Here is a 12,178-nt window from a genome sequence, read left to right as displayed (position 1 = left end):
CAGGAGGTGTTCCAGTGGAGCATGAAAATGAACAGCAACTTTCCTAAAGCCCAGACCGCAGCAGAACAAAGCCAGGCCCCCTCAGTGGCAGAGCAAAGGTCCCCCATCCCTGTGTCCCCGTGGCCGCTGAGGCGGCAGCGCAGGCCCGAGGCGGTGCCGGGTCCCGGTGCAGCCGGGGCAGAGCGGCGGCTGCGCGAGCGGCAACCCCGGCGGTGAGTGCGGCAGCCCCGTGGGAGCGGCGGCTCCGGGCACAGACGCCGGCGGCAGCCGCTGTGGCGGCGGAGCAGCGACTCCGAGGCGCTGCAGGAGCGCCGGCTCCGCTCGCAGGCGCCGGCAGTGTTGGGAAGCCGGTCCCGGGCGGCTGCGGGGCAGCGCAGGCCAAAAGCGGCAGCGGCGGCAGCCTCGTGGCAGCGGCGGCTCCGGGCAGACACGGCCCCGCTCCAGCGCTGCCGCCTCAGCGGCGCTCAGGGGACGGCGCGGCGGCTCCGGGGGCAGGGCCGGGGACTCCCTCTCGGGGCAGCCCCGGGCACCAAAGAGGACCAGGGCCCGCCGTGTTCTCAGCTCGCTTCTCTGCAGTTCTCACGGCATCTGAGCACAGCAGGGGATGGGGAAATTGAGCTCAACCACAACAGGAGCTCAGGGAACCGAGTGGCCATTGGGACACTGCAGGGCCTCCTGGAATCCAGGGGCCGGTGGGACACTGGGGAGCCTCTTGGAGCCAAGGGAACCCTGGGATATTTTGGAACATGGTGGAATCAAGGAGGCACTGTGACAGTGAGGGGCCTCATGGAACCAAAGGATCCAAGAGAAACTGTGGAACCTCATGAAATCAAGGGGCCACTGTGACTCTCTCAAGCCTCATGGAACCAAAGGAATCCTGGAGAAGTAGTGGAAACTCATGAAATCATCAGGGCAATTGTCACACTCCAGAACCTCATGGAACCAAGGGTCCATTGTGACACTGAGAGGCCTCATGGAACTAAAAGAACACTGAGAGTTTTTGGAACATCATGGAATCAAGGGGCCATTTCTGGCAGGATGCTCTGCTCTGATAATACCTAAAAAGTGGTCAGAGAACGCAAACAATTCAAGCTCTCTGTGGTGAGTTACTGCTGGTGTCAAGGTGCTGTTTATAATGTTGAATTATGCTAAACCCAGAATGCTTCATGAAACATCAAACACACATCCTGCTTTCTGAAGCAGGATTTGACAGAGAAGTTGCTCCCTGCCCTGCAAATATGTCTGGCAGTCAAACGCTTGATAACTATAAAAGCCCTGTCCAACTTTCCTGTGGCAGATTCTTCCCCAGACTTCCTTGAAGTGTGTGGAGCTTCTGCCATGAAGCAGGGACAGCTCCTCATGGTCACTGCCCAGGGGTTAAGTGAAAGAGAGAGAACTACCCCCTGTCCTTGTGGGGTGAGTTACCTCAATCTCTACTTCAGGATTATTTCTTTTTGCTGGCTCTGATCCAATTGCTTTAATAGAATGACTTTGATAGACTGCACTGTCCTATCTTACACTGTACTACTAGGAGTTTTTGGCTTTTATATTGCACAGTAAATAATTCTGTTTAATGTCTTTCATCTGTTCTCTTGTCTGATCAATTGTCTGTTCATTTGTCATAATAAATAATTCATTTTATAGAAATATTTCTGATTTGCCATCACTAAAACCTGCAGGGCAAATTTGGAAAGCAAGGGGGTCCTTTCTGCCCCTCGTAGCTCAACGAGACGGCTTCTGCCATCAACTTTGTCTGAGCCTTCCACCCCCCCAGCCCCAAGCCGTGACACAGGGGCATGTCTTGTGCATGCAGTGCAAACATGGACTCCTGAGCTGGTCATTTGCTGTCCCTCCTTGGAGGGAAGAACAAGCCCAATGGCCTGGGGTGAGAGGCCAGTGCTGGGAGCGGCGCTGGCTGTACCAGGGCACTGCTGGGTGCCCCCACCCTGAGCACTGCCACCCTTGTGCTGGTCACTGCTGTTTTCCTCTGCAGGGCGTTGTGTTGGGCACATCCTGGAGAGCAAAGTGGAAAGCAGATGGAAGCTTTGAGGCCCTGCCCTGGGGAGATGCCCCTGCAGGATGGCAGTGCTGCTGCAGAGGTCAGCTCTGTGCCAGCAGTGCCCGTGGCTGTCCCTGCCTGCAGTCCCTGGACAGTCCTGCAGCAGGACTGGGACCGACTGCCAGAGCACTGAGGCCTCCAACAACACAGGGCTCTGCAGGACAGTTGAATCCGAAAAATTGTTCCGAGAAACTGCTCAGAGACTTTTTTATCTTTAAGCAGCCAGGTATTTATTTATTCAACGTTGGGAGCAAGCCAGCTTGCGCTGGACAAACTTGCTTGAAGGCTTCACACAAAATCAGCATTTTTATACAATCTTCAGATGTGATTAAATGCATATTCAAGTGATTACTACAACTATCTATGCATATCAATAACAGGAGGAGTATAGGTGGAGCTCAGGAGGGGCTTGGTGCGGTGCTTCTCTTGGCCCTCAATCCTGAGGGGACTTCCACTCTTCCTCCATGGATCTGGGGACTTCAACTCATCTTCCTCAGCTTGACCTTTCTTCTCTTCCATTGTTCTTGACCCGCTCACTGAAGCTTGGAGAAAGCCCTGGCTCCCGGCCTGTTTCTTCTATTCAAATGTCTACCTTATCCTACTGCATTTCTAATTTATTACCTCTAGGCCTATGACATGTTCCTGTACTATTCTCTTACGCTTTGGTCCAGCAAGTAGAACAGAATGAGCACAGATGGTTTTAGATGTTGGTAGCTTTTTAGCAGGCCCAAATTTCTTAGTTAACTCTTTTGGGCCTAGCCTCCTGTTTCATTCCCCCCCTTTTTATTTATAACTTATGAATTCCTTTGTCAAGGTCCAATGGGTTTTGATAGGTATGCATCACTGTCTAAATTATCTGCATCCTTTTGACCATGGTACTTAATTTGTACCATAGCTAGGCATTTAAAAGGGATAGCAGAATCATGACGGCTCCTAAAACCAATATTGGATGTATTAAATAGTGAAACACTTGTGATGCTGTAGGGGGTACCCTGTAAAGATGTCCTATCAATTATGTTCTTCTACTTGCTCTACCTTTGTGTTTTATTCACCTCTTGCACCATCTTTTCTATATCTGGGTGTTCAAGCATCTTTTGGAAAGACTTATGTCTATTCCTATTAGTAATTTATGTACATCATGATACAACAAATAATCATTTTTAATTAATTGCTCAGTAGTTATTGAAATTGTATAGTTAAAATCACAGCCTATCACTTTAGTAAAACAAAAAACTAGTACAGCTCACTACTTCATGACAAGTATCTATGGTAAAATTAACACAAAAGATTCTAACACATGCACATCCATTTCCTACATAATAGACTTGTGACTGGGTTTTAGCATGGGGAAGCATTTCAAAGGTACACACACTATTCTCAGTATCTAAGCATAAACCTTCATTTCCTACTACAGCATTTTCACAGATATATCCTAATTGTCCTTTAGGAATACATGCCTCAGGACTGACTGATTGCCAGTTTTTCTTGGTGTGATTGTAACTTGCCCAAACATTATGGTCTATGGGTCTGACAATTACGTTTTGGTGTATGGCTCCTAATGTCAGGATAGGAAAGATGGTCTTTTCTTTGGCTGCACTGATAGTGAGTACATAAGCTTCAATTTGTTCATGTTGAGGATTGTAAGTGAAGTTCACTAACTGCCACTACGCTTGGTAATTTTTTTCAAATTGTGTAGTGGAACTGTTTCTAGCTATTATTTCTCTTACCTCTTGTGGCAGTATTCCTGAAGTTCCTTCTCTTAATATTCCTGCAGCTACAGATTGTACCCACTGTTGAGTTTGGAGACATTGTATTGCAAGTGCAAACCTTTTATGGATGGTACCAGCGTAGTCGATAATCTTGGTAAAATCCCCTGCAGTGTGGTTGGCTACTAATGTTAGCAACCTAACTGCCAATGATTGTGTTTCTGCCAAAGTAAGCAACGATGATCTTAAAGGGACTTTGAGTTTTCCCAAATCAGAAGTGATGGCACTTAGTTTATTCACTAACACTTCTTGGTCTATGGTGTTTAGGTCACCTAATCCTGTGCCAAACCATGCATTCCAGCCCTCAAGACTTTGCTGAATATAGGGCTGACAGTCTTTTTGTATGTGTGATATGTTTACTTGAATGTTTTTTTTTTTTTAACTCTTTTCAGTAAATATGTGGGCTAATTACGTAAGGTCCAGAAAAAGTTAAATTGTGAACACTCTCACAGGTTAAAGAAGGAGTTGTAGAGCTGGTGGTGGTAAACTGATTTATCTAGAGTGAAGGTGTACCAACATTGATCAGAATCACATGCATGTCCACTAATTACATTTCCGTAGTCATACGGGTAGGTCAGAAATACTTTCACAGTGTCCTGTACAGTAATGTCAATTTTGGGTGACCATCTGATCTGTGAGGGTGGTTTATACGCTTTGCATCCAACTCGAGTTCGTTCTCCAATTTTTCCTATTAAAACACTTGTGTAGTATGGGGTACCAGGATTTTAGCAATTATTCAGTACCCTCATTCCTTGGAGGACTATAACAGATGCATTGTATTGGTTCATTTGGGCTGGCTGAGGCGGAAGATCTGGTTGTAAATAAAATAATAGACCAGAGACCCCATTATAGGCCTGAGACCATGATGAGTTCTGGGCAAGGGCTTGATCTAACACCAATGTACTTATCAGTCCAAAGATCAGCACTGAGAAGGCTTGAGAGTAGATGATTCCTCTCCCGAGGTCCATGCTTCCTCTGGAACCCTCTTGACTCGAGAGTAGTGGATCCACGTGGGTTTCCCTTTCACCCGGATCGCTGTGAAGGTGGTCATCAACACCTGGAAGGGTCCATCCCACTTCTCTCATAGTGGTTCTCCTGAAAGATTCTTAACATATACCCGATCACCAGGGTTGAATGGATGTAACTTACAGTCAGGCTGCTTGGGTTGGTGTTCTAACACCACTGTAGCATTTTTCTGCAATTGTTTCCCTACAGCCATAACATGATCATTCACATACTGATTACTGATTTGATATACAGCTTCACTATTCACAGCTTGCATCATGTAGGGTCTGCCCAATAGAATTTCAAATGGAATCAGTTTCTCTTTTGATCTTGGCTTGACCCTTAGCCTGATTAAAGCAATAGGTAAAGTTTGATACCAATGAAAATTTGTTTCTTGACATATTTTAGCAATTTGTTGTTTAATGAGATGATTCATCTTTTCTACTTGCCCACTTGCTTGTGGTCTGTAGGGCGTATGCAGTTGCCAATTGATTTTTTAGTGCTTTACTTATTGCTTATACAATTCATGCACAAAAGTGTGAACCTCTATCTGAAGAGATGCTCTTAGGCATTCCAAACCATGGTATAAGCTCATTCAACAAGACTTTAACCACTCCTTTTGATTCATTCTTTTTCTACATGGGAAAGCTTCAGGCCATCCAGAAAATGTGTCAGTCAAAACTAAGAGATAACAGGACTCCCCCCCCTTTTCTTGGGAGCTCAGAGAAATTAATTTGCCAAATTTCACCTGGGAAATGCCCTTTACTTATTGCCCTTTGGTGTATTTTTGTTCCAGTATTTCAGACAAAGTTCACATTGGGATGTGACTTGCTCTATTGTGGTAAATAAATTTGGTCCTGCTACTCTAGTCCTTAAATGCTAATAGAGTGAGTCTAAGCCCCGATAGTTTTATCATGTTTTACTTTTACAAATTACCACACTAATTTTTCTAACACTATTAACTGACCTGTTTTTAGTTAACCTCACCCATCATCTAACAGCTTACCTTCATTTTCATGTATCCACTTATAATCTGTTTCTTGATATTCTACCTGTTGATCTGTGTCTACTTCTTCTAGCACTAAAGCTGCTACTGGTAGTTCTTTACTTCTTGCAGCAGCTAATTCAGCTCCTGCATCAGCTTTTTGGTTTCTTATTTCCAGGACAGTGTTACCTTTCAGGTGTCCTTGGCAGTGCATAATTGCCACCTGAGAAGGGAGTTGTACAGAATCGTAGAGTTTCTTCAGCATATTTCACAACTTTTCCTTGAAGAGTTAAAAGTCCTCTTTCTTTCCAAATTGCTCCATGAACGTGAACTATGCCAAAGGCATATTTGGAGTCAGTCCAAGCGTTAATTTGTTTTCCTTTTGCCAATCCTAAAGCTCAAATGAGAGCTATCACTTCTGCTTTCTGGACTGAGGTTCCTGCGGGCAAAGGATTTGATTTGATTACCTCAGTAGTGGTGTTGAAATCTGATTCACACTCTACAAAAAGGCCTAATTTCAAGAAGCTATCTATTATTGGCTCAATTCCTTTTCTGTTTTCTAGCCTCAGTGCATATTGCTTCCTAATTACTGGGTTTGCTCCTGGTCGTAATTCTATTTGAATGGGAACTGCCCATTTCGACTTTCCTGGCGTTTCAATAGCCCAAACCAGACCAGACCAGACCAGAGGGGATGTTCCCCTGGAACAGCGTCCTCTCCCATATCCCTGCGAGTGCCGGCGTCCCGCCTTCGGCTTATGGGAATCCAGAACCAGAATAACCAGAATCAGAATAGACAAAACCAGAAACCAGATACAAATACCTTTTATCAATAGGCAGTGTTCTTGTCCAGCCCCCGCAAGAATCCACTGAAGAAGGGATTCTTTTTGCCCTTCAGGTAAAAAGACTCACCCGAGGGCACCCAAGGGGGTCCCATCCTCCGAGGGATTCCGCAGCCAGGTGGAGAAGGTGTCCTGCCACAAGCTGCCAAATGAATCCAAAAAACTTGGTCTGAAAGACTGCTCAGAGACTTATTTTGTCTTTAAGCAGCAAGGTATTTGTTCATTCAATGTTGGGAGCAAGCCAGCTCGCACTGGACAAACTTGCTCAACTTAAAAGTGCAAAAGCAAGCTATTTTATACACTTTAGATACACGGTTACATCATTTATTATACATATTAATAAGCAGGCTGGTCTCTGGGCAGAGTCTTTCCAGACATGCGCAGTCTTCTACTGTGGGGGTCTTCTCCTCAAGCCTTCATCCCTCTAGTGGTCACCATGGACGTCTTCCTCAATTTGACCTCTTCGATTAGGTGACCTGAATTCTTCAAGCTTGCAAAATCCTAGCTCTGGGCCTTCTAGATCTTATTCAAACATCTAGTTTACCTAAATTATTACTGTGTGTGTGCTACTCCTATTCTTTCCATATGAAGGCCTTTGGTCCAGTGAGGAGAACAGAACATATTAACCAGTGCTCCTAAAATGTTCTTCCAGCAACACAGGTATTGGGGTTTCTTAGCAGGCCAAGATATCTCAGTTAACTCTTTTAGGCCTGGCTCCTGTTTCATGGGAAAAGGGACTGGCCCTTTCTGGTCGAAAGGGATGGACTGACAGTCACTGGACTTCAGGGGTTGCCTCACCATCAGCGGGGTTCATTCGGGGTGGAAGCAGCAGCTGAAGCTCTTCCTGCAGTCAGGGCACACATACAGCTTCCCTTACCAGTGGGTCTGTTGGTGTGAGGTCAAGGCAGAGTTCCTGGGGAAACTCTTCCCACACTCCCCACACTTGTAGGGCCTCTCCCCGCTGTGGATGCGCCGGTGGGTGACGAGGTGGGAGTTCTGCCTGAAGCCCTTCCCGCAGTCGGTGCAGCGGAAGGGCCTCTCATCCGTGTGCGTCCGCTGGTGCAGGAGGATATGTGAGCTGGTCCTAAACCTCTTCCCACATTCCAAGCACTTGTAGGGCCGTTCCCCAGTGTGGATGCTCTGGTGTCGGATCAGGGTAGACTTGTCCGTGAAGCTCTTCCCACATTCCACACAAGTGTAGGGCCGTTCCCCGCTGTGGATGCGCTGGTGGGTGAGGAGGTTGGTGCTTGTCCTGAAGCTCTTCCCACATTCCCCACACGGGTAGGGCCGTTCTCCAGTGTGGATGTGCTGGTGTTGGATCAGGGTAGAGTTGTACCTGAAGCTCTGCCCACATTCCCCACATGTGTAGGGCCCTTCCCCAGTGTGGATGTGCTGGTGGGTGCGGAGGGTGGAGCTGTTCCTGAAACACTTCCCACATTCCCCACATGGGTAGGGCCGTTGCCCGCTGTGGATGTGCTGGTGTCGGATCAGGGTAGAGTTGTACCTGAAGCTCTTCCCACATTCCCTACATGTGTAGGGCAGTTCCCCAGTGTGGACGTGCTGGTGTTGGATCAGGTCAAAGCTGTCCCTGAAGCTCTTCCCGCATTCCCCACATGTGTAGGGCAGTTCCCCACTGTGGATGTGCTGGTGTCGGATCAGGTTGAAGCTCTGCCTGAAGCTCTTTCCACATTCCAAGCACCTGAAGGCCTTCTCCCTGCCGGGAGGCTGCTCAGGGAGCACCAGGTTGGAGCTCTGGCTCAAGCTCTGGCCGCCTTCCCGGCACAGGCTGGCTCTTTCCTCCTCAGAGCACCCTGGGCTGGCTTTGGAGCCCCTCCTGTGGGGGGATCTCCGGCCCTTTTCCTCCCCGCTGCCTTCCTGCGCCGGGGAGCCCTTCAAAACAGCCTCTCCCACCAGGCTCTGCCGGGGGGATTTGTCCTCCGGGCTCTCCGTCCTCAGCTCGGGGCCTGGGGCAGGAAGCAACAAGGACAGGGAGGGGATTTGCCTCTGGCCCACAGGGAAGGCCAAGGACATCCCCCCAACTCCGGCCCCGGCAGGACGGCGGCGCCAGCGGGGTTGTCCTGCAGCCGGGGCCATGCTCAGCTGCCAGAGCCAGCAAGACCAGCCCAAAGGGACACTGACTTCCTCCTCACCTGCCTGGGGGGCCCAAGGCATCTTCCTCTTCCTCGCAGCCTCCTCCTCCATCCGTCCAAGCTTTGGGAAAGATGAATCCTGATGGGGGGGAAAACAAGGGTTGAGCGCGTTGGCTTGGGGTTTCCTCCTGCCCAAGTCCATCTCTAGAACTCACCGGGCATCCTGTGTCCATAAAAACCTCCAAAACACCAAGATTCAGCCCAGAAAACCCAAACCAGCAAGATTCAGGCAACAATCCCCCAGAAAGAGCGAGATGAACCTTCACCACAAACGGCAAAAAGCTAGGGTTCAGCCAGAAAATACTCCAAACTACGAACATTCAGCCCAAAAAAACTCTCCCAGAAGTTCCCCCTCTCTAGTCTGTCCCCCCTGCAGTTTGGAGGGTCTGCCCTGTCTGAGATGCTGGGGGTCCCACTTAGGGATGCTGGGAGTGCTGGGGGTCCCAAGGGTCTCTTCTCCTCTGACTCTCGCCTTCAGGGTGCCGCATTCTCAGACATTCCCCTTCTCCAAGTTCTCCACTTTGTTGTTCAAGGGATCCCAGTGATCCCCACTGTCCAGGCTTCCCCTTCTCTGCACCCCCCGTTTCAGGCTCCCGGGGGTCCCGGGGCTCCTCCCTCTCCGTGCTCCCCCCTCCAGGCTGCCGGGGGTCCCCCAGTTCCGGCATCGCCCCGCTCCGCCCTCCACACTCGGCAGCTCCCGGGCTCCACACCCACCCCCGGCACTCCTGGGGGGCCCCAAACCCGCTGTGTCCCCCCCGCCGGCACCAGGCTGACAATGGAGCCGGCGGGGCCTGACCCAGAAACACCAACCCCCACCGTGGGGGGGACCCGCATCCCCCGCCCACTGCCGGGGCTCTGCCACCAACCCAGCCCGGCACCCCCAAAAAACACCTCCTGCCCTCCCCCAAGAGCCCCCAGGGGCACAGCCCTGCACAAGGCCCGGCTGTGCCCAAGGCACCCAAAAAGCCCCACAGGCAGGGGGACACCAGAGGCTGCCCCAGGGCAACGAGAGCAGGGAGCAGATCGGGCCCCCTGACACGTGGGCGGGCTCTGGGTTCAGCCTGACCAGAGGCAATTTGGCACCAACAGCACGGCCCTGAACGCTGGCTCGGCACAGGGGGCCCGAGCTCCCCCCTCTCCAGGCTCTCAGGGCTCTCACAGCTCCCCCCGCTCTCCAGCCTCCCTCGCTCTCCAGGGATCGAGGCATGGGGACACAAAGGAACCCCCATGGCAACCCCGCTCCCGGAATCCCCCCTCCCCTTAGCCCCACTCTCTCACCCTTTTCTCGGGATGTTTCCCAGTGTGGATTTGCTGGTGTTGGATGAGGTGGGAACTCTGTCTGAAGCTCTTCCCACACTCCCCACACGTGTAGGGCCGTTCCCCAGTGTGGATGCGCTGATGTCGGATCAGGTTGGAGCTGTCCCTGAAGCTCTTTCCACATTCCCTACATGTGTACGGACGTTCCCCGGTGTGGATGAGCTGGTGCTTGAGGAGGTTGGTGCTTATCCTGAAGCTCTTCCCACATTCCAAGCACCTGAAGGCCTTCTCCCTGCTGGGAGGTTGCTCAGGGACCACCAGGTCAGAGCTCCCGCTCAAGCTCCGGCCGCCTTCCCGGCACAGGCTGGCTCTTTCCTCCTCAGAGCACCCTGGGCTGGCTTTGGAGCCACTCCTGCGGGGGGATCTCCAGCCCTTTTCCTCCCCGCTGCCTTCCTGCGCCGGGGAGCCCTTCAAAACGGCCTCTCCCACCAGGCTCTGCCGGGGGGATTTGTCCTCCGGGCTCTCCGTCCTCAGCTCCGGGCCTGGGGCAGGAAGCAACAAGGACAGGGAGGGGATTTGCCTCCGGCCCACAGGGAAGGCCAAGGACATCCCCCCAACTCCGGCCCCGGCAGGACGGCGGCGCCAGCGGGGTTGTCCTGCAGCCGGGGCCATGCTCGGCTGACAGAGCCAGCACAACACCCGCCCAAAGGGACACTGACTGCCTCCTCACCTGCCTGGGGGGCCCAAGGCATCTTCCTCTTCCTCACAGCCTCCTTCATCTGCCCAAGCTTTGGGAAGGACAAATCCTGATGGGGGGGAAAACAAGAGCTGAGCACGTTGGCTTGGGGGTTCCTCCTGCCCAAGTCCATCTCTAGAACACATCAGGAATCCTGTGTCCATAAAAACCTCCAAAACACCAAGATTCAGCCCAGAAAACCCAAACCATCGATACTCAGGCAAAAAATCCTTCAGAAATAGCAAGATGAACCCTCCCAAACTGCAAAAAGTTAGGATTCAGCCAAAAAGTACTCCAGAATATGAAGATTCAGCCCAAAGAAAAGTTTTTAATTAGGAGAATGAGGGGAATGAGATCATTTCATGAGCACTTGATTGAGTTGCTGTATATTAATCAAAAGCTGTTTAAATGCAGTATCACTTCAAACTCACCAGGGCTGTTGCTCGAGCTTATCTGGCCCCCTGCCAGTCCAGGGCTGTTTCTCCAAACCACCAATCCAAGTGTGCCAAACGCCCTGGTTGGTCAGTGCTGGCTGGGGCAGTGGGCACTCGCTGAGGGGATGAGAAAACTGCACCCGGGGCTGGGCTGAAAGAGGCTTCAGCACCACTTCTGATGGCCCAGGGGCAGCATCTGGCTTCTCCCAAACAGAGAGAGGGTACTTGTTCCTCTGCAGGGAGTCAAGGGCAGGAGGGTGACTCCTGTTGCATGGATGGAATGGCAGAGGATCCCTTGGGTCCCCAGGATGGACCAGCACTTGGAGATACAAAGTGCCCTGGGGCTCAGGATGCAGCTGCCAGCACAGATTTCCCTGTAAAGTCTGAAGGGAGTCGAGCTCTGGAGAGGAGATTGTGCCCCATGGATGGGATTGCAGAGGGTCTCTCAGGTCCCCAGCAGGAATCAGCAACCAGGAATAGACACAAAAGGCCCCCCCAAAGATTTCTGGGGGAGTGTCCTGTGGGGAGGGGACAGTGTCACCCCACAAAGGCAGGGCTGGCAAGTGGGAGGCTGCTCCAGGGCTCTGCAAGAGGCCTCGTGCTCTGCTCAGCCCCAGCACTGGCTGATACCAACACCCCCGGCTGCCCCCGGCCCTAGGCAGCTCTGCTGCCACAGGCTGTGCCCTCACAATGTGTCCCTGCAATGGCCCTGCCTGTCCCTCACCCGTGGCCCTGCCCACATCCCTGTCCCTTGGCTCTCTCTCTGCCAGCTCAGTGAGGGGCACACGGGCTGGGGGTCCCTCCCAAGCCCCCCGGGCAGCCGGCGTTGGCTGGGGGGATGTGAGGGCTGGGCCTGCTCAGCACAGCCCCGGCCTCGTGCCCAGCGCCTCTTTCCTGACCCACACAAGAGCTTCCCGGCCCCCCCAGGGCTCCCCTGCTGCTGCCTC

The 12,178-nt window shown here is 51.6% G+C and overlaps 2 protein-coding genes across 2 annotated transcripts in view; both read right to left on the bottom strand.

Moving 5' to 3' along the window:
• Window positions 1-10,595, bottom strand: part of LOC135405335 (zinc finger protein 239-like) — a 90,268-nt gene extending 79,673 nt beyond the window's left edge. Inside the window, exon 1 of the mRNA XM_064640011.1 lies at window positions 10,083-10,595. The gene's annotated coding sequence lies outside the window, so the exon portion shown is untranslated. The remainder of the gene's footprint in view (window positions 1-10,082) is intronic.
• On the bottom strand, window positions 6,844-8,877 carry LOC135405332 (zinc finger protein 239-like). Its single transcript, XM_064640009.1, has 2 exons — window positions 8,805-8,877; window positions 6,844-8,618 (listed from the first exon to the last, which is right to left on the bottom strand). Exons 1-2 carry the CDS (start codon window positions 8,854-8,856, stop codon window positions 7,528-7,530), a joined length of 1,143 nt encoding a protein of 380 aa, XP_064496079.1. The 5' UTR covers window positions 8,857-8,877; the 3' UTR covers window positions 6,844-7,527.
• Window positions 10,596-12,178: the final 1,583 nt, after the last annotated feature.

The sequence above is a fragment of the Pseudopipra pipra genome, chromosome W, assembly GCF_036250125.1.
Source record: "Pseudopipra pipra isolate bDixPip1 chromosome W, bDixPip1.hap1, whole genome shotgun sequence".
In the NCBI taxonomy this organism is placed as follows: Eukaryota; Metazoa; Chordata; class Aves; order Passeriformes; family Pipridae; genus Pseudopipra; species Pseudopipra pipra.
The sequence above is the reverse complement of the archived record's forward strand: the minus strand, read 5'-3'. Positions and strand labels throughout refer to the sequence as shown.